Source organism: Tauraco erythrolophus, chromosome 3 (assembly GCF_009769465.1).
Source record: "Tauraco erythrolophus isolate bTauEry1 chromosome 3, bTauEry1.pri, whole genome shotgun sequence".
Lineage (NCBI taxonomy): Eukaryota > Metazoa > Chordata > Aves > Musophagiformes > Musophagidae > Tauraco > Tauraco erythrolophus.
The window spans coordinates 56493783-56515815 of record NC_141467.1 but is presented as its reverse complement, the minus strand read 5'-3'; the positions used below and the strand labels follow the sequence as shown (position 1 = coordinate 56515815).

General features: G+C 41.6%; 2 protein-coding genes across 2 annotated transcripts in view; both read left to right on the top strand.

Moving 5' to 3' along the window:
- The window catches only part of LOC147529010 (ras-related protein Rab-10-like), a 32091-nt gene extending 23607 nt beyond the window's left edge, over positions 1 to 8484 (top strand). The window contains exon 6 of the mRNA XM_086609253.1: positions 8410 to 8484. Coding sequence (XP_086465379.1) covers positions 8410 to 8484 — 75 coding nt within the window. The remainder of the gene's footprint in view (positions 1 to 8409) is intronic.
- A 7191-nt stretch (positions 8485 to 15675) lies between these two features.
- The window catches only part of GAREM1 (GRB2 associated regulator of MAPK1 subtype 1), a 102250-nt gene continuing 95892 nt past the window's right edge, over positions 15676 to 22033 (top strand). Inside the window, exon 1 of the mRNA XM_086609252.1 lies at positions 15676 to 15796. Within this exon, the coding sequence (XP_086465378.1) occupies positions 15676 to 15796 (121 nt within the window). The remainder of the gene's footprint in view (positions 15797 to 22033) is intronic.

Below are 22033 nucleotides of genomic sequence, written 5' to 3'. Positions count from 1 at the left end.
ATTGCATTTTATTTTTAGACAGTAGAATATTATTTTAGACATTAATGGATGTTCTTCATGCAATGCATTATCATTGCCATTCATCACCAATATTAGTTATACAAAACTAACCTTCCATTCCGAATAGCCTTGAAGTCATAATAAAGATAAATGAGCAAAATTACTGACAAAGTCACAAGTTGCAGTGTTTTGATTAAGTAGCCATAGAGGATGGTCGGAGTAAGAGCTCAGGGTTGGACTGCTTCTAAATGCTGTTGTATTACGCAGTAACACAAGCTGTAGTTGGTTATTTTGGGGGAGAACAGAAAAGAAGAAAAAAAGCTTTTGGTTCCTTTAGCATGAAAATGAAGCTCAGCAACTCAGTGGTCAAATATTGTTTAGAACAGGAGGATAATGGCAGGTCCTTGAATAGTTGACAAAAAGTCTCAAGTAAGATAACTGTTTTCTTGTAAATGAAAAAGACATGAATAGAGAGAATATATTTGTTAGTATGAAGCAGGAAAACTATAAAACAATAGCTATGATCATAACTGCTGCAAAGACAAATATGTTTGTGAAGTGAACATTTCTGCACAGTGTGTTTGGGTAAGATCTGAGAGAATTCTGTGCAGTATGCAGAAATGATGTTTGAGTATTTCTCACATTAAGATTGGCTGCACATATTTTACCTTAAGTGGAACTTTAGTATTCCTACTCATCTTCATGAAAATTCATGGGTTTTATAGGGTGGACATGCAAACAAATACAGACCACATTGAAAATGTTATACTGCAGCATGGCTTTAATTAGAACTGCTTGAGAATGCAGTTGTACACTCCATGTGCACGTATGTGTGTTTGGAAAATACATCCATGAGAATTTGTCAACTTTGTCTGTAGTAACATTTCACCTTATCTAGAAATGTTTACAGTCCCTGGTGGAGCATCACGTACCATTACTTTGGTGTATAATTTGCCATTTTTTGTGAAATGCATTTGTTGATTTAAACAAGGACTCCTTTAGCCCAATTGTTTTTTCCACTGGCCTGATAAGATCAAGTTCACAGTAGAAAAAATAACTCTACCATACAGTTCCATTATGGTTTTCAGGTTCAACACAATAATTTGTTTGTTCACAAAACTGTGAAATCTGAACGTAGTACTTGAATTTTAACTCCCTCTAACTCATGAAATTTTGGAGAAGGGAAAGTGCAGTAGGAAGTGTGACTGGTAGCTGTGAAAAACGACACGATACATGCCAGTCCGAAATAACACTTCAGTCGTATATTCGTTCTGTAGTGGTAAAATATGTACTTGGTGATTGTAAAGGAGAGACAGCTTTGCCCAGTGTTTTGGCCCAAGACACCTATGTCTGAGGTAGCGGAACATAGGGCCTTGCTTACTTCCGCAGTAGGACCACCTGTCCCAGACTGGTGAGATGCTCAGTGGAAGCATGTCATGGCCTTACTGGTCCCATAGAGGAAATTAGTGTTAAGGAACTCCCTAGAAAAGTCCATTATGGCCATGCTTTTGGTAAGTATGTTGAGGTTGTTCAGAAGATAGATAGGCAGGGCAGGCTGGCAGGCAGCAGACCATTTTCAGATGCATTGCAGTAGGCTGTATTAATCTGAGGAAATCCAGGATTCTTTATATACACTCCTTTTCAGCTTCTACTACACGCATTTCTTGATTAACTAAATCTACAGAAAACGCTCCTGTAGATGGGGAAGATCAATGTCTGAAGTTACAGAGCTCATACAGAAGTAACGAGCTGTTTGATTCTTTTGAAATTTAAAACAAATTGTATTGCCATTATTGTCATTATTTTGTGCTGCATGTTCCTATCTCTTCTTTTGTGGTTTTACTTGTAGTGGGCTTCAGGAAGGGAGAAGACTTCTGTATCCCAGTGGTTCAGATAACTAAAGCACTGCTTAACCTTTCACATATTTATAATCTCTGCCACTTTATGCTGAGTCTCAACCCTACAGCTCTAATTTACACAGGTAGTCTCATTAAAACAATCAGATGTTATTTGACAGCTTACATTGGTAACAGCTAAGGAGTCATGTCATATTTTTGACAACTCACGATTTTCAAACCAATCAGTTAATAATAACTGATTTGATTGTATTCAAACGGCTGCAGTGGAAATTAATGTTAATGACACAGCTTATTCCAGAGGTTTGCTTAGACGTGTTGACAAATAACAACAGTATTTTATTTATTCACAATTCTTATGAGTCTCGGATATGCCTAAACCTGTTCATTAATAGATGGCAGCTGTTCCTTAACAGTGCTTCTGGTTACCAGTGAACTATTTGTACTTGTGAGTCAGTCCTCACTAAACAACCAAAACCAAAAAAATACCACCCAGAATGCAGTTAGTGTTTGCACTGTTGTGTTGTTTGGTTTCATGGCTGACGATCAGTACTCTTCTGAACTAGCTTTTAAAAAAAATGTTACAAGCCTTTGTGTTTGTGCCTTTGTGGGTGTGGTGGTTGGTATTTTTCTAAACTAGGAGCAGAAGGAGGGAAACCGTATTGGAAAAAAAGAAAAAAATTGAAGTTTTTGCTCTTTTCTGGACTGCTATAAAACTAACCAAAACTTATGTTCTGCTGACTTCCCAAGAGTGATTGACTACAAAGATTATTTTAATATAATATTAAACAAACATATATCTGCTGAGCAGCAAACAGTCAAAATCCATTTAAGATCTTGTTCAGTGCTGTTGAGAGTAACTTTTAATGTTTAACAGCTGGATGTCACTTGAGATGAACATTCAGAAGCAGCAGGCCTCAATTCTGTCCTTCTTTCATCTCTTTACCTTCCTTTCCTATGGCAACAAGATTTTTGAGACTACACTGTGTCCCCCATTCCTAAAGTACCTTTGGAACTTGCTAGCTGATTTTAAACAAATTTGACAGGTCAAACGGAAAGATAATTACATTCTTGAGGAGTTCTGTGAAAATAAGGTGCTGGTTGGAGGAGAGGCAGAGTACTCTGCAGAAGGAAAGTCTGGAGCATTAGTTCATACAGTGTTAGAGATGACAACACAGAGAGATTGAAAAATGCTTCAACCAGCCACTCCAACTGGAGCTTGCATCACAGATATCAAATTTAATTCACCACAAGACCCAAATCCATAGGAAATTGGATTTCATTATTGCCAAGGCTCATGGAATTGTTAGTTTGTCCAAAAGATCCCTGTGTCTCCAGCAGTGCACATTCAGCATTTCTTTATTATCCTCAGTCATGCATGGAGCCCCAGGCTTTATTTGCCCTTTATTTATCTTGTACTGACCACAGAATATTAATTTCTTTGTGAGGTTTTTCATAATGCTTGTAATGCTATATTTTAGATCTATTTCAGATTTTTATCTTTATAATCTTAGTAGCATTAGGTAGTATATTCAGCATTGTGCACATGGGAACCAAGGTACAGAGAATAAATCAAAGAGATAAATGGTGCCAACTCAGTGCTAGTGCAATGTAGGGCATAATTTTACTATACTATCTTGTTTAATTAAAAAAAAAAATAAATCTGTTCTGGACATTGAATGAGCCAGATATTCTTCTGGAAACAGTAGCATGTAATTAGGTCGTGTAAATCAAAACTTAATCACGACGTTTGAGTATAGAGGATGAAATTCATCTTAGTATGCAACCATAGCCAGCTAAAATTTACATGACTGGTCTGGTGTGGTTGTCTGGAATCGTCTCTCTTCAACAGAAAGAAATGCATCTTTTTAGGATAAAATTGTGTTCTGGAGGTGCCTTTCTCTCTCCATTGATTATAGAGGACTCCATATCTCAGCCTATATGGTTTCATATGATTAAAGTTAAAGAGATTAAACTCCAGGAGACCAAAAGAATGTTGCACACTAGACTTACTTCTAGCATTTGCTGCTTCTGTAAGATCTTGACTTTGAAGCCAGATTGCTCTCTTAAATAGGATTTTTGAGGTACAACTATCTTAATCCTTACATAGATGATCTGTAGGGTTGAGGAACCTTAGAGTAACACCACAGCTGTCTTCTCAAGTTTGTGAAATAACTAATTGCAGTACAAGATTGTTACAGTCTACATGGTATTAACAGAAGAGGGAGATAGAGACACACACTTTGCCAGTGGGATAGATGGTTTAGACATTGTGGAATACCAGGCTTTGGGAGCAAGAACTTCATCCTCATTTCTTGAGAAAAGTGTTCTCCAGCAGTTAGATCCTGCTGTGCCTGACCCCATACCCTTTCCTTGTCCTCTCCCTGTTCCCCCACTGATGGCTTTCCCTGCTAATATATCGCTAGCTCTTGCTTGATACTGCTTGTGCCCTCTCCTGCCCATTCCTGTTGCGAGAGGACTGACTTACATTTTGAACAAGGAATTTGAATTACAGAATACAGGGGGAAATACACATCAGGAGAATGGCAGAACTAATGTTAATAACTGAGCTCTTTCTACTGGCAGTTAGGCACAGAAGTCACGTGAACTTGGTTGAATGAAGTTCTCTGCCATGCTTTGCCAGTCTTTGTCAACTATCACAGATAAATATAAATAAAATTATTGTGGTGATTAAGTATGATCATTTTGTCATTAGAGTGAATAAAAATTCCCTGAATTTAAAGAAGTTGTAAATAAATTCACTTACAGTCCCTTCTGGTTGTTTCTCTAAAGCTGTTAGTTTTCCAGCAAACACTCCAGGTCTGACTTTGACTGGGGACATTGAAACGGATAGAGTAAAATCCTGTCATTCTTTCAAGCCCATAGTGAACCTCACCTCCAAAATAACTAAAACAGTATTAAAATATCAAGAAGTAGTGCTGGAGGAAGTGAATCCACCTTGTTATGACACTGCTAATCTGAGCAGTTTTTCAACAAGGAACGGGCAGCTGATCTTAATGAAGTTTTATAAATCTACTCCATTAGAAGCCTTTCAAAGAGCTTTTATTTTTTGATGCTATTTTCCTTTATATACCAGCTTAGCTTTCTTTCCCTGATGGAAATTTTTTTTAAAAAAAAAAGCCAAAACCATTTGAGATCTCAGCCATCTCATCACAATTCCTGTGTCTAGAAGTGAGGTATCTATTGCATGCCAGTGATATAAATTCTGCTTAGAGCTGGGAAAGAATGACAGCCAGGAGGGGAGACAGCAGGAAGCTCAAAACTGGCTTGAACAGATGCCTGCCTGTTAGGTGAGACATGTCTGCTGTGCTATTTAACAGGTAAAACTAGTGTTTGATAGCAGGAAGTTTCAACATCATAGTAGAATCACTGCAGGGTAGAGCGGCATCTGTGTCTGTGGCGGTATTTTCAAACCCCCACTTTGCCCAAGATGCTGAAGTGGAAATCTGAGCTTCTAGGTACCATTTTGGTGCTTCTCGCCTTTTCACAGTTTTCTGCTGTTTGTTGGCTGGCTTGTCGGGGAGTGAGTTACAACAGGCTGCGCTGAAATGTGAGCTGGAAGTGTTAGTGTTCAGGGAGCCCTGAAGAAGGAATGCTGCCCGCCTTGTTCTCGCAAGTGGGAGAGATTTGCATACCTCCCTGCTGTAATTTCTGGAGAGGAGAGTGCCCCACCTATTCCAAGGCTGGGCTGAAGTTGAGCACTTCGTGGGATTGCTTGATCCTTTGTTCCTTAGTGCCTTATGCAGGACTCGTCGTATCTCTTCAGGTTATGAATGCGCACTTTTTAAATGTGTGTATAGCACATTTGCCTAAATGAATACCAGGCCCTTATTTGCTTGATGAAGATCCTGTAAGGAATAGTCTTTATCAAACTGAAGTGATTCTTAAAGTCTTCAGCTTTTAAATGGCTTTTAAAACAAACTGTTACCTCTTCTTTATGCGGAGAGGTAGTTCTTGTCTTTCTGTCCTGGCAAATTTGTGGATGAACTACTGTCATGTAATGGTTTTACAGATTATACAAACCATTTCAATGTCAAATACGTTTCACTGTTATTAATCACCTATAGTACTGAACATCCTTTTTAAGGATACATGAACAGCTTACTCGCCACCCAAAAGTATATCTAGTAGTAAAATATTTGCAAATAAGCATCTTCAGTGTTTAAGGAACATGCCAGTTTCTTCCCTTTAACTGAAAGCATGAGGCTAGAAATAACCTGCAACACGTTTAAATTATCTGTTTCCTCTAAAGTAAAGTAAGTGAAACCTGAATTCTAAAATTTTTCAAACAGGGATTTTTCTACAACTCTTTTACTACTTAAACTTTTTTTTTTCTTCTGAGGAAAAAGCAAAGGTGAAACAAAACCTATTTAGTTTATGTCCACGATGATGAACACTCAGTGTTATTTCTTGACCTCAACAGAGTGAATTTAAATTTCTTACTGTACCATTATCTTCTAAAGCTTTTTTTTTTTTTTTTCTCCTTCTTGGCTCTAAACCAGAATGGTAACATGTTCCTTGAGATGACAAGGTTATGGTTTTGTACTTTTGATTCTGCCTTGCTCCCTCTTTCAGAAAGGTCTGCCTACTTTACGTTTACTATCTACACTTGAAGACTATCAGATACTGTCTACACCTAGCACAAATCATCATGGCTAACGCCTGTACTCAGGCACCTTACACAACCATGTAAAAAATTAAAACAAATCAGAAGTTAGGAAGCTGCATGTTGGAATTTGTGTGAACTTTCAAGGGTAATAAAAATGTTCTGTCTGTTGGTACTTGTCACTCCCACAAAAAAAAAAGTAAAAGTGCATATGCTGTATTTCTTCATACATGATTTATATGTGAGTCATGACAACCAATTCCTAAATCAGTAAGTCACAGTCTTCCAGTACCCTAGAGTCAGAATAGCAAGTGTTAATAATTTTATTGATGACAGCTTCGGCACCCATCCTGAGGTACCTTTCCTGTCCTCTGCTCCTGCCTCTACCCATCATTTCTGATCCCTTCCCAGCTGTTTCATCTTCTCCCCCAGCAACATGTACTGTGGAAGCCTCCCTGGGTCCCTGCAGCTCCAGGGAGGAAGAGGCTCGGCTGCTCTCCTTGTGGAGATGGCCCTGGCACAGGGCAGCCAGCACGCTGGAAGAGCTGAAGCTATTGCTGCAGAAGGGAGAAGGAAATTAATTTCATGCTGCTTCTCCAGAATTTTAGGTAGCGTTAAATATTCCCTGCCAAAGAGGCATAAGGCTTATTGTAACGTGGGGGAACTTTTTATTTTCCCCTCGTTTTGATTCAGCTGAGTAATTTTCAGTGAACTTTTCTGGATGTAGTCAATGTTCAACTATCCTGTGATATTGTATGTGTACGTTCTCAAGTCTGATTTATGATTAGCATTTTACTATATGGTGCCTTTTTTCCCTCTTCCTTTTTTTTCCTGTGCTTTGAATGTCATGAATTCCAACTTAGATAGCTGTCCTCTCTGGAAGCTTCTCTTTGTTGTCAGAAATGGTTGGTTGTGGCTGTTGAGTTTGGGTTGAGAGAGGAATGTGTAGATGAATCCAGTGGTTGCATTTACTTCTCTGTGTATCACTACATGCTTGGTAAACCTGCCAAGAAGCAGATAGGAGAATGGCAAGTAGAGAAGTGAGGACATTTTTTTTCCTAGGCATGTGACAATATTCTTTATGTCTTTGTGCCTGATTTCAGGGATCAGTGTTGGTAGTTTTAAAGTACAAGATTGCAACGTGTACTCGTACTGTATTGCCCAAATGGGTTTGATTGTTTCTCTGGTCAGTGCTAACTATATAGTTGAGTTTATTGCTGAAAGAGGGTCTTGATTTTGCTGGGTTTTATTTTTTTTCTCAATCTGCTTTTGCAGTCAGTACATAAATGTTTTACAAGGGTGGAGTACTATTTTGATAATTATCTTGATAAAGACCAATTTTTTTCCCTTTGAGGGTATTTCTGGTTGTTAAACAGAGGCAAGAAAATTGAGAATTTTAGTGAATTTCACAAAACAAGTAACAATCCTTTATAACAATTAATAGCCTGTGCCTTATTTTAATGGGTACTGATGTTCTGTATTTTTCTATTGCTTTCAACTGGACTTTTGCATCCCATGCTCAATGCTTCAAAGATTAGTGTACTTAATTGGAAATTCATGAAAATCAGTGTAGTCAAAAGAAGAACCTGTACATCTAGAACAATTCATGTAAAGATTTACAGAATCAGTTTATATGGCTTGTAGTGTCTCCTCAAAAGATAGTTTCTATCATCTGTCACCTTCAGAGTTAGGAGAGATGTTTGAGGCAGCTAAAGAATGTAAATATACCAAGCTGGGACTTGCATGGGCATCAGTCTCCATCTAATTTATTAGAAAACTACAGTCTTTTAATTAAATATTCAAAGGAAAAATATATCCAGTGATCCCGTCAAATCTTTTACATATTAATATATGTGAAAATTCAAGCTTTTCAACTGTTGTGTTCTAGTTATCTTACTTCAGAGTTTGCTTTTGTTTCTTTTACAGAAATCCTGTGAAGTATATGACTTAGATGTTGTGGCTCTAAGTGTAAGTAAGAAGAGAACCTGCTGTGCATTCTGAAATAATGTTTCTTATTGCGTTTTCTCTTCAGAAAATACTAACTATTGCAAAGGAACATGAAAGATTTAAGTGAACCTGTAATCCCAAAACACAGTTCGTAGGCATCCTTTGTATTACACAAACTTTGTTGCCAAATGTTTTGATATTTTTATATTATATGTTCATATTTTTAATGTGAAGTTAAAACAATTTTCTGATTTTGGAATTATTAGATGCATCACAGGGTGACCGCATTTGCACACAAATGTTTGCAGAAATGTAATCTTAAGTGTACTTATTTTCTCTTATTAAAAAAAAAAAACCTAGACTTTTTTTTTCTGTGTTTTTTATATCAGATTTGTAATTTAATGAACATTGACATCATCAGACAGGCAGCCTTCTGATACATGAAATCATTTATACTGTCCCCCAGATAACATGTCTTCCAGTAGCTGATATTTACTGCAGTCCCGTAAGATAATTTTCTGGGAATTGTTGGCATTTTTTCTTTTATATCCATTTCAGAAACATATGTGTTAACTTAAATGCCCTTGAACAGGAAGGCTGCAAAGATAATGGCTGAGAGAAAAGAATAAGCCACATACAAGATTAGTATTTTGCTGAAATTTCCTCAGAAGGCAGAAAACATGGAACAACAGAATACATCCAGTTATAACTATCTTGCTAATATAAACTTTTATTGCTCTATAAAATAATTCACGCAGGTGTTAGCAGCATACCTGCATTTTCAAATGTTCCTTTTGTTGTAAATGGTCACAATATTAAAATGGTATGCAGTGCTTGTTTGATATTGTGAGATATTTTCTTAAAGCATAAATACATCGAGTATCTGATTCTGCTCATTCTTCCACCTCAGTGGAAGGTGTCCCTGCCTGTGGCAGGGGTGCTGGAACTAGATGATGTTTAAGGTCTCTTTAAACTCAAACCATTCTATGATTCTATGATCTTTAATTTCAGTGGAGGAGATCAGATTTTATTTAAATTTAAATGAGGGCAGAATCAGGATACCAGTTTCTTTAATTACAACTAAAGAGAACACAAATCAAACCTGCGGGACGCGCGCAAAGCAAACACAAGTTGGGAACTCTGAAGAATTGAGGTGATGATACTGTCTTTTTTTTTTTTTCCTGGGAGATGTGGTTCTTGCTGATTATTAAATTTAATTGTTTTATCACCTTTTGTCAATGAATAATACTACTCTGCAAAATTGTGTTGTGAGCTATCCCAGCACATCCAGAATAACTAACTCCACTGGTTTATTGTTCCGGAGTGTCACTACCCTCCTGAAGTATGCCTGTGTCTTTTTTGAGGACTGTTTGCAGATTGCCACAATATCAAATTATTATTAAACTTATTGAGACAGTGAGCTCAACTGGAAAATGCTTTCTGAAGAACATGGGACCTCATGTGCCTGAGGATACTGCCAGGTTACTGTGCCACCAGGCTATTTAGTATGCTTGGAGAAGGTGTGTGAAAAGATGGGCAGGGCTATGTATTGACAGCTGCTCCTGACTGCTCATCATGGCCAGTCACTTAAGGTAGCGTTTAGAGCAGAATCTGAGAACAAGGAACAAAGTATGACTCCTGCCTTAGTTACAACCACTACAGAGGAAGAAAATAGTGGTGGAAGGGATTTTGAGAGGCTGTCTAGGTCCTCATCTTAGCCTCAGATGAGCTGTATCTGCTGTACTGCAAGATGTTTAGAGACCTGCAGTGATGGAGGTTTGACGAGCAGGAAGTTTCCTCATACCTAACCTAACAGGTACACAGGAAAAGCAGGTTCTCCCTTTCCTGTTGATGTAGGTGAACACCTCTGCCTACCTTCTCTCTTCTCTTTAGGCCAGAGAACTCTTATGCTCTCTGCCTTCCCTTGTAGTTTGGGTTTTCAGAATCATTTGCCATTTTTGTCTCTCTCCTCTCGATATTTGGTTCTCGACTATCCTGGAGTGTAGACCTGAAAACTGAGCAGACTACTCCAGTTTAAATAATAACGGCTGGATAGATTAAAATGATTTTTTCATTATCTTATTTGTGATACTCCTATTATGCATTCCAGCATCAGCATAGTGCAAGATGTAGCACTGCTTGTGATCTGTAATCTCTTTTCATCCTGGTACATACTTGTGCAGTTGCTTATTCCTTTGTATGTGTAGAACCTTCTGTTTCTCCCTATTTGGTGGCATTTCAGTTTCTCCAATCTGCTGAGATCCTTCTGAATTGTCATGCTGTGCTCCAGCATAGTTGGAGCCTCTTCCTGTACATAACAGTCTCGAAATGTGAGTAAATGTACTCTGTTCAGTCGTCAAAGATGTTCATGAAACTGAAAGAGGGTAGATTCAGATTAGATATAAGGAAGAAATTCGTCACTGAGGGTGGTGAGGCACTGGAACCGGTTGCCCAGAGAAGCTGTGGATGCCCCATCCCTGGAAGTGTTCAAGGCCAGGTTGAATGAGGCTTTGAGCAACCTGATCTAGTGGAGGGTGTCCCTGCCCATGGCAGGGGGTTTGGAACTAGATCATCTTTAAGGTCCCTTCCAAGCCAAACCATTCTATGATTTTCCAGTCTGTTTCTTCATTTTTCTAGCCTAAGGTCTTAGACTTTTGTCAGTGGTCTTAGTAGTGAAATCACATCTGCCTTCTTAAATTGAAGACTGAGGTTAGAAAAAGTCATTAAGGATACTGGCATCTCAGCATCACCACTCATTAGGTGATGATTAAATAGATTTTCTCCTCCATGGAGTAACAGACCAGTTTTTTCCTTGGTCTTCTTATTATGCATCTTTCCAACATCCTTGCTGACTTTTAAATCAAATTTTGGGACCTGTCTTTCTGGTTTGTCCATACATAGTCTATACATTTATTCATAATTTAGTAATTTGACCTGCTTTCTGCTTTCTTTCAAGTCACTGGAGATCTTACGATTCAGCCAAGTTAGTCTTTATTTCACTTCCTCTCCTTCCTCTGTGTAGATCAAATTCTGCCTTCAGCAGTCGAACTCTGATGAACTTTAAGCTGTCCTGAACTTGCAGAGGTTTAGCTACTAGTTCTCTGCATTTAAGTCTCCATTTAGTTGTTTCTCCTCTTCATAACAATGAAAATAGATAAAAGAGGGTCATATTTATTCATAATTTTAATTTCTTCTCTGTATAGCTAATCAGAATTTCAAATACAGGAATTTCTTTTAGATGTTCTTCCTTCTTGCCGTGTTTTCTACTACTTGTGGCTTAGGTATGATCCAGTCACTGGCCCACCTTGGGGAGATGCAAATACTTTGGTTCCCACGCAGTGTTTGCAGGCTGCCTCGCCCCTGCTAGCTGATGCAGGGTGCTTCACCTAACACTCCAGGTAGCATGAGTGCTCTCCTCTTTGCATCTTTTGCTCTCCTAGAGCAAAACAACTGCCTTTTTCTAAGCATATGCATTGTGGACTACATTCACAGGAGTGTGTCACTGGGAAAAAAACGCCACTGTCACTAAAAATGACAAAAAAAACTCCCATCAATCTGGAGCACTCTGTGTTTGGAGGCGTTTTCCCAACTAGAAAATAGGGTGTAAGTTTAGAGCATAATCTTCGTCTAGTTCTTTCCAAAGCTGGCTGGATGATAGTATCATACAAATTCCCACAGATGGAATTTTTATAATAAATAAAGCTTAAATAAGGGATTTGACTGGAAAAAGGAGGACACCTCTTACAGTGAAACAGAAGAAAAAAGGTGAATGTTCACACAGATCTCTTTAGAATACCTTGCACAAGAAAATACTTTAAATACTGACTATGATAGCTTCACATGAAACTCAGTGTATAAGGCTCTGAGTTTTATTTGGTGTATGCATACTACAGTGTAAAGCATGTTACCAGATTCATACTAAAATCAATTTGTTGTGAACAGCTCCACTTCAAACGTTAGCATAGATATGAACCGATGATGATCTAAAATGCTTTAAAAAACATTTTATTGGCAACGGAATAAATATATACTAGAGATTTTAAAGCCTGCTGCATAAATGTGTTGTGAACATCAACATGAAAGTCAGTCTATTCAAAATACAGTTAAGAGTAATTTCAGGACTTACTCTGAGTTACCCTGCCACCGCTTATGTTTTATGGTGACAATTTGCTGTTGATAGATAAAGACTGTCTCTGAATGCTGCCTGAAAGGCACATACACAAAACCCAAGGTGTTGTGTGACTGAGGCCCTGGTCCCAAGGTGGATCTGCTCACAGCGGTTCCTCTTGAGATCTGATGGCTTCTTTCGCATTTTGCACCAGTAGGAGACTCTGGTCAGAGATCACACAAAGGGACTGAGGCATTTCTAGACATCAGAGAAATTGTTATATCTAAAGTGTTAATTATACATAAAGTGCAGTTAAAACAAGAAATCGTCTGAGATTCTTATGTGCCGGTGATTTGAGGACTGTGTATGTCATATTAGAATATATTTCAAGGAGGTTGAGCTATAGTAGAATCATAGAATGGTTAGGGTTGGAAGGGACCTCAAAGATCATCTAGTTCCAACCCCCCTGCCATGGGCAGGGAAACCCTCCACTACACCAGGTTGCTCAAAGCCTCATCCAACCTGGCCTTGAACACTTCCAGGGATGGGGCATGCACAACTTCTCTGGGCAACCTGTTCCAGTGCCTCACCACCCTCAGAGTGAAGAATTTCTTCCTAATTTCTTCCTAATATCTAATCTAAATCTACCCTGTACAGTTAGGACACATAGCAAAGTCACTCTAAGAGCTCCAGCGAGACATTTTAATACTAGTAAGCTGTATGATGTCTCTTTGCCTGGAAATAACTGAATTAATTTTAGATAGTATCTAGAAGTTACATTTTAAAAAAATGCTTCTTGTTCCAGTAGGAGTGGGTTGGGTTTCCACCGGTTGGAGAGAACGCAAACACGGTTACATGGAGACAGACTTAAAAGCCATAGGACATCTAAAACCATCTGAAGAGTGTAAAAATCAGCAGTACTATTTCTGTGTGAAAGACGCGTTTCTTCCCAGACAGCAGAAGTGCATGATGTCTGAGAGAAGCATATGCTGTGAGACGGTATCTGTCATGAAATTAATGCTAACTATGACTGGGTTTAAAAACAATTCTTGACAGACTAGTGCTTCAAGTCCTAGTGAATCCCAGTCTGACCTGATCTGCTTTGCCTTATACACTGCACCCAATAACCTCGTCAAACCTGAACAAGTTACAACCGTGCTTTTGCTTTCCGTATTTCAGCAGTAATGCTCTTAGTTATTATATTACTTTGCACTTCAGCAGCTTAATTCCTTCAAGTTGTTCAAAGCATTTGATGAACTTTGTAAAAGGGTAGCTACTTTGAAAAAAAAAAAATCTAGTGTCATGTTTTTAAAGCTAACTATTCTGGTAGGTAGGATCTAACAGCAGCACAACTTGAGTGTAGAGAATGAAGGTTTTCCATAGTGCTGGGAAATCCCAGTGCCAGACGGTGTAGCCGAAGCGTGGACCCACGTCAGGATGAGGTTCAAACAAACCCAGATCCATTTAAAGCAAGATAACTTGGGTTTTCTGTAATCCTCTGTGCCAACTGGCTTCCACGGTCTTTGTTTCATCTTGGAGAGCACGGATAAAGCCCCAGTCTCTGTTTGCAGCAGAGCAGAACAAGAGCGTGTCTGTCTCAGCCCTCCTCGTGCTGGCGGTGCTGCTGGCACCAGCCCGTACAAAGGCACGCAGCAGCGGCTGGCCCGTCACCAGGCGCGCAAGGAAGGGCCAGCGGCAGGAGAGCTCTTGGTGCAACAGCTCTTCCCCGAGCTTGGCCATCCCCAGCAGTCCCAAAGATGGATCCGGTGGAAGATGGAGCCCAGAGAGGGATGTTAGCGTTGTGAATGTTTTCAGTTGTTTTACAAATCGCTGAAAGGCACCTCTATGTTTCTAGTCAACAGTGCAGCCCTAAATGTAGCCAAGCTTACTGCAATAAAATAAACACAGTTTCGACACAAAAGCGAATAAAATAGACTTAAGCACAGTACAATGTAACCACCCAGGGGTTTAGTTTTTCTGGTTTAATTTTCTGGAGTTTCTGCAGTCTAGCAGTCCGAAGATAAAAATGCATAAAAAAATGCTGACATTGAATAAAATATCTCATGAAGATCATATAAGAGTTCATGACATAAGTCACTTTGAAAAGAGAACTAGTCATTGATTTTAAATTTCCCAGTGGCCTGAAGACCCTGGAATACACAATGTATGTAATACTTGCATGTGCAGTAACGACGATAGAAGTAATTCAAAGATTTTCCTCTAACTTCCATGCGCTACTCTTGATACTTTATATACACATCCATGTTTCACAGTTGAAAACTGAAGTAATAGATAATCAAAGTTGCCATCTAATTGGATTTTTTTAAGGTAGGCTGAATTTCACAGGCAGAGTTCCTATGCTAAATTAAATAGGGAGAAGATGCAAGGCAACCCGCTAGCTCAAAATCGTTTTTGATAAATGAAGTGACACAACGTAAACGTGCACGCAGACGGGTCCCCCGCCCCCTTTTGCAGGGATCCAGCACACGTGAACCCACCCATGCGCTCCGAGAGCCGCCGGAGCCTCCAGCTGCGCACCGACCGGGCGCCCTGCGGGCCGTCGAACCCCGCACCCTGCCCCGCCGGCTGTGCTGCTAGGCTCTCCCCGCGCTTTTCCCAGCCCCAGCGGCTTGGGAGGAGAGGGCGGACACCTGCGGGGCCCTGCGCGGCGGCGGCGGGCGGGCTGCACGTCGGGCGAGCGGTCGGAGGGTGGAGTGAGAGGGACAGGCTCGGCGGCGGCGTTCCCCGCCGGGCGGGCGGGCAGCCCGGCACTTTCCTTTTCGGCGCGGGGAGGAGCGGCAGCTGCGCAGGCGTTGCTCGCACCCTGTTGATTAGTCAGTGCTGGGATGGCGCTTCCTGGGCCAGGCGCGGCGGCGGCGGCGGGCGGCCCCAGCCGGTCCCGGGGGGCGGCGGGAGCAGCAGCAGCCGCAGCACCAGCAGCCGCCCGGCGGGCCTCCCCTTCTGCCTAGCCCAGCATGTCCCGCGGCGGCCGGCGCTGAGCGAAACGGGCTCCCTCCTTCCCTCCCTTCCTCCCTCCGTTCACCTCCCCTCCCCGCTGGCTGCAGCCCCGCCGGGTGGGAGCACCCCGCCGGCGCTGCCTGTCTGGCTCCCCTCCTTCCCCTCCCCGGGCCGGGAAGATGGACCCCGGCCCGCCGCTGGGCTGCAGCCTCAAGGACGTGAAGTGGAGCGCGGTGGCCGTCCCCCTGGACCTGCTCGTCAGCACCTACCGGCTCCCCCAGATCGCCCGGCTGGACAGCGGTGCGTGAGGCGGCGGGCGGCCGGCTCTGCCCGGCGGCCGGCGGGGAGCGGGGCCGGGCGGGCGCCGGGCTGCGGGGCGGGCGGCGGGGGCCGCTCCTGGGGCGGGCCGTCAGACCCCCGGGGGCACCCCCTTTCCTCCCGCGGCTGGAGGGAGCCGGAGAGCCCTGCGGCTCCCCCGAGCGCCTTCCGCGCGGTCCGTGCACCGGCAGCTGCCGTTACCGGGTGTCGGTGCAAGGCTGCGACTCGCACGGGAGTCCGTGCGTTGCTTTGCATCACAATTTCTGGGTAGCACCTCTCCCCCCAGCCCCCGTCAGCGTGTGCGTCTGGGGGAGCTCGGTGAAGCCCGTTTGCTGTCAGGTGCCTGCCCCGGAGAGGTCCTCGCAGTCTCAGGTTAAAGCGTAGAAGGGCAGTCTTCGGTACTGGAGACCCAGTACTGAGAAGAAGTGATGCTACGCCAAGGCCAAGTAAGAAGGGACATTAAATAGCCAAGTGGGCTAAATCCCAAATCTTACACTTCACTAAAAAAGCCACAGACCTGTAAAAAGAGGGGTAACGCGAGGAGCCTTTACAGCCTCCAGATAACTTTTTATTACTGTTTGCTTGGGTGCTCACCTGCAGTTTCCAAGTCTACAGCTTTCTGTTTACTCCAGGAAATAAACGAGTCTGACAGAATAGCTATGACAGCAGCGTTTTACCTTTCCTAGATATGTGTCTTAGAAAGTAATGTGTCAGCATGGAGAAATATGGAGAATTCTGTACAACGGCTCAGGCAGCTGCTTTATAATAAATAGTGTGTATGTGCGTTGCATGGTAGCTCCACGAAAACTGCCTAACTCTCCCATTTCTAAGGGAATGCAGAAGATAACTCACAAATCACGAGAATTTTCCAGGCTTTTAAACTCATTAGCTTATGAAGTCACCTTGTACTTACATGATGTAATAGAACGGTTCTCTTGGAAAGTTTTGTACAGATTTGAAAAGTTAAAAATGAGGTCAGGCATCATCCTCTCTTACTCCTTGGTGTGCAGGTCAAGACCAGGATTGGTTTATTACTTAACTCCAGTTTCCATAATCCAGTGATGATTCAAACTGGCACTTTTTTGACTTTGTCTCTTCATTACGTAGTAGTGTTCCTACCCCTTGTAGTGTCTCCTCAGACAGAGCTGGTGCTCAGGAGCAGGTTAAAAAAAAAAAAAAAAGCTTCTTTGCTTTTTTAACTGCAGGTGTCTGGTTTTCATACTGTCAAATGTATGTTGTCCTGTGAGAATGGCATAGCTGATGTGTTAAGGAGTTCCTCACAATAATACCTTCCATCACTAGAAGCAGCTAAGATGGCCTCTGGTCACTGCACTTAAGGCTGTCAATTGCTGGAGATTCCTGGCAGTGATTCAGGCTTTAACAGGATATATATATTGATGACTTACTAATTTCCCTCTCTGTGTGTTACGCTTCCCAATCTCCCCTCTCCTTTTGTCTTATTTCATTGGGAGGGGCCTGACGGAGCTTCATGGGTAGAGAAAGTTTATGGGTTTTTTGAGGCAAGTAATTTTTTTTTGGTCTTGTGTCAGACCTGGTGATGGGAATATCCCATAATTGTTGGGGAGACAAAGATGATGTGGATTTGGTGCAAAGGTTTTTTTGTCCCATGTGCCACACTTAAAGCGTATGCACGGGCAAGTGAATGTAAACAGATCTGAGCTCTTTTGCCCGTGCCCTGAGATGGCCAGACATGAGGCAGCTGTTGGTGCGAGTGTCCTGCAAGCCATGGTTTAGCCCCGCACTAAGCCCTGCTGGGAGGCAGGCTCAGGTACAGCGCTGTGCTGAGCGCTTTGGGCTGGAGCTGGTGGAGGTCTGGCCAGTTCAGAGTGCAGACAGAAGCTCTCGAGTCTGCTTTTACCTACTCATACAGGCATACCTTTTAACTTCTGGGACTACAGATGGCAGACGAATCAATATTTTATAAAGGACATAGACGCCACGTTCTCAGTAGTATGAAGAGAACATGTTTTCTACTTCCAAAGGAGGCTGTCTTGCAATGAGAGAAAGCAACCGTGAATCAGCGCATAGCCTCCTGAAGGAGGAAAGTTGGGAACGTGCAATGTTTGTGGAGATGGCTGGAGTGCCTACTGTCCTGGGATGGTTGCTCTGCACCTCTGTCCTTGTCTTGCAAAGCTGACAAGTGGAGCTCTGTCTGTGAATTTCTTGATGCAATACTGAAAAAAAAAAATAAAATACAAAGTCCAATCCAAACGTGTGTCCTCCCACGCTCAGAAAGTTGAAGGCTACCTCTGTTAACAAAGTAGCATCTTGTGCCAGTTTCGAGGATACAGCTCTTGTTTTCCTTCACTCCACTGCCGATCTTCATCCACATGTCAGGGTTCTGTTGCACAGAAACGGCCTCGTCTCTTCTTTAGGTGCTGAATTCCTCTCCAGCATGTGTTTCGTGCTGTTGGAAATCAAACCACCTGTAGATGTCTGTCTTTGGTCACCTTTTGATTTTGTGGTTGGCTCCTCTATCTGTAGCAACGGATTGTTTCTAGGCTGGTTGTTTCAGTCATCATGAGGTTTTGCGAAAGCCAGAATTTGTCTCCTCTGGAGGACCAAGGTGTAAAAGAGGACTGAAAAGCTGGAGATGTATTTTCTTCAGAAGATGCCAGCCTTGCTTTGTTGTTTCTGCATTTCTTAATGGAGTTCAGCATTTACCAGATAGTGTTCTTAGATGATACCCTCAGAAGATCTCTAGTTTTTCACTGTTGCTTCACCTTCAGGCCTTTTGGTTCGAAGGGGGAGAATGGTTATGATGAATGCAGTTTTATTCTTTGAGCTTGGACGTGCGGCTCCTGGAAGAATGCCCTTAAGTAGTTCAGTTTGATTTCTCGACAAGATGAAGTTATGAAATATTTATGCACGCTAAATTTGATCCTCTACTGAGAAGGGAGGGATTTTCTTGATGATTTGGGGTAAAGAAGGAATGGGGGGAAGTGGTCTGTCGTTACAACAAGATGTAGTTGGGAGTAGTTGGAAACAGTACCTACCTTGTCCATCTAGTAATGATAAATATGTCAACTTCTGTTTTTTTTCAGATGAAATTTTAAGACTGTTTAAGTTGCATTCCAGGTTATGTTTTTGGATGCTGTTAAGTCATAAGTCAAGTTTTGTTTGTTTTAACCTGTTCATGTGTTTCAATATTTTGCTGGTGAATATTGTTGCATTAATTGAGCAAATAGCCTGAAAAAAAAAAAAAAAAAAAAGAAAAAGCTGTCAGTCTTCAGAAGAGGCAAGTGATTTTTCTATGGGTTTTTTTCCCAATGTATATAATGGCCTAAATATTTCTAGAGGATAACTCAAATACAAAACCGCTAAAAGAGCACTAAACACCGTACCAAAGGAAATGAATGGACTTTATCTCACGCTGTGGAATTCACTGAGTGGGCTGTCTCAGAAGAAAAGAAGCAAGACTGGAAGAGCAAGAGAGGAGCGAGCTTTGTGCTTTGTTTTTCCTGTCCTCGTTCCCCCGCCGTCCCGGTCTGCGTTGTCGCAGCTGAATCCCACCCCGGTGACACTGAGCGGCTTGAGGGTGGGTGCAGCGGGGAAAAGATTTCGCTCTGGGAACCGGCAGCAGAAAGAGATCTTATCAGAGTGTGGTTGTTGCAACAGGGCAAAAGGTGAGCATCGCTGGTCTCTGAGAAAACAGGGATGTGCGTGAGGTTTGGCTTGGCTGTCGTCAGATCGTTGGGAGAAAAGGCTACCAGTGAAGCCGTGGCTGTATCTCGTTGCTAATGCTGAAACGATGTTGTGCGTGATTATCTCGGGGCTTTAAGTTTCTGGTAGATTATTTTTCTAAGGATAATTTTGGAAGGTAAAAAAGAAATGCTATCACGGTTAAGATCTGGAAAATATTGCTTTGCATAGTGCTGACCTTCAGGCTGAGCTTTTCTTCATAAGCTCACTGCTCCCTTCGGACTCCAAGAGCCTGTCATTATTTTTCTTAGCGGAACTACCTTTTCCCCAGTTGCTGTATTTCCACAAGTGAAGAGCAGCCCTTGCTAGTAGACAATTTTCACTCACAGATTGGCTGTGAACAGGAAGAGTTCACAGAAATTCACAGCATGTGTACAAAGACTAAAGTTTCTGGGATTAAAAGGGCATGTGGTCCTCTGATTTTATTAGTTTTTTTCACAAGGGATAGACATATTTATACATCCTCTAAAAAAAAAAAAAAATGTTATGGAAACCGATGCTCTTGGGATCAAATGTGGTGGCACTTGTCCTCAACTCAGAAATGATTCCCTACTGCACATGGTGGGGAAACCACACTGAACTTTTCTGCAAAGGAGACCATGGATTGCAGTGAGCCACTGAGACTCCAAAGGAAATTCTTCCATATGGCATTGTAAATGGGTGGTTGTTCTAAGACAAAATGATGTAATTAGTGGCTATAAAGAAAGAAAAAAAAAATCTATAAAATAGGTAACGAATGTGTTTTTTAAAAGTTAATTTCTTTTTTCCTACACCTGAGTGAACTCCTGTGACTATCAGCTCTGGGTGAGTAGTGAGTTCGTGCTGCTATTGCTCCTGGGGATAGAGAGACATTTTATTTACTGCAGGTATTCAGGTTCCTTTTTTCTTTCCCATTTCAAAACTGTTCATGGTGATGTCCGTCCACCCCAGTTGCATTCTGGAGACTATTGTTCCCTGCCGCACGTTACTGTGGGGCTTATTTCAGTTCCAAATATCTGGAAACTGAGCACCCTCGCAGCTTATCAAAGCGCGTCGTACTCAATAGAACAGCGTGGCTGTGTGCATAATGAAAATTTCATATTGCGTCACTCTACAAATGTGGGTTATCTGTGCAGCTGAACAATACTTTGAAACTACAAAGAGACTTATTCTTTTAAGGTCCGAGCGCTGCTATCTGTACTTTAATTGTCTTGAATGACCTCCTTCTTTTGAGAAGCTAGTGCAGGGTGTCTCAGTAGTCTGCTATTGAATAAATAAAAGGAATCATGGGGGTAGGGCAAAGCTTTTGAGTGGACCAAGAAAGAGGTTTTTGGAGATGCTCAGACCCTGGGCAATAGCTGTGGTCTGATTTTCCACTCCAGGTGCAGCCGTCTGTTGTGTACTGTGGTGGTAGATGACAGTTCTCATACACTGCGCAGACAGACAAGTGTCTTTTGATTCAAAGGCAAAAATCCTCAAGATATGCTGTATCCACATAACTTGATTTCTTCCTTACATCCTGAGCAGCTTTGAAACTCCAACTGCTTATACTGTGCGTTCTGACATTGAAGTATCATCTCAGAAGCATCTCCTCCTTGTGTTCTCTTCTTTTCTCCTTCACCTTATGGTCTGCTGTTTCCATCAAGACAATTGAATAAAAAAAGAGTTGACAGGTTGCCACTAACCGCAGCTCCTGGGTTTTTGTTTTGGTTGTGTGGTTTGTTTTTTTTCTTTTCCTCTGCTGGCAGAGATGTGTTCCAGAAACATTTTAGTGAAAAAGCTTTTAATTCATTTAAAATCTGCAGCTACCAAATAGTGTCTGTGAAGATTATAGTGTCCTCCTGGAGATGGAGGCCAGTAACTTGGCAACACCTATTCCCAGGAGTAGCACAGCCTTCCAATGAGGCAGATAGAGTTCAGCAGCATACCTGTTTTACACCTAAGAATCCATGATTTCTTTGAGCTGCTTTCATGTTTGGCAATGATTTAATGTACAACAGTGTGTACTGCTTGTTCTTTAACCAGTATGCTGTTTGCACTATGCTGGAGCTTTGGTAGTGTAGTAGGGCTGGTAAGATGCAAAATAGGTGCTTTGCTCTTATTTCTTACATACTTAATAAACATTCATATTCTTTTCTGCCATACAAGGCATCAAACTTACAGCTCTTTGTTTCGAGTTCTAAACTTTCAATTCTGTTAGTTGAAGCCTTTGTGTACATACCTGGACAAACTTTTCCTGGATAATTCTGTAGTTCAGGTATTGGAAGGTGAAATACCATTAGTCTTTTCTTAACTGAAATTAAAGTGCTGTAACTTTAAATCCATGAGTAAACTCCTAGAGGAAGCTTAGTGCCTTGGCTTTTTTTTTTCTTTTATTGTTTTTTTTTTTTTACCCTCGTCCATTTGAATTACATATAACTTTCAGATAAGGCACAAGATATATGTAAAATCAAAGGAATTAAGGTGTCTTAAACAGTTAGTAAAACCCTTAATCTTAAAACAAATGTGGTGTGATGA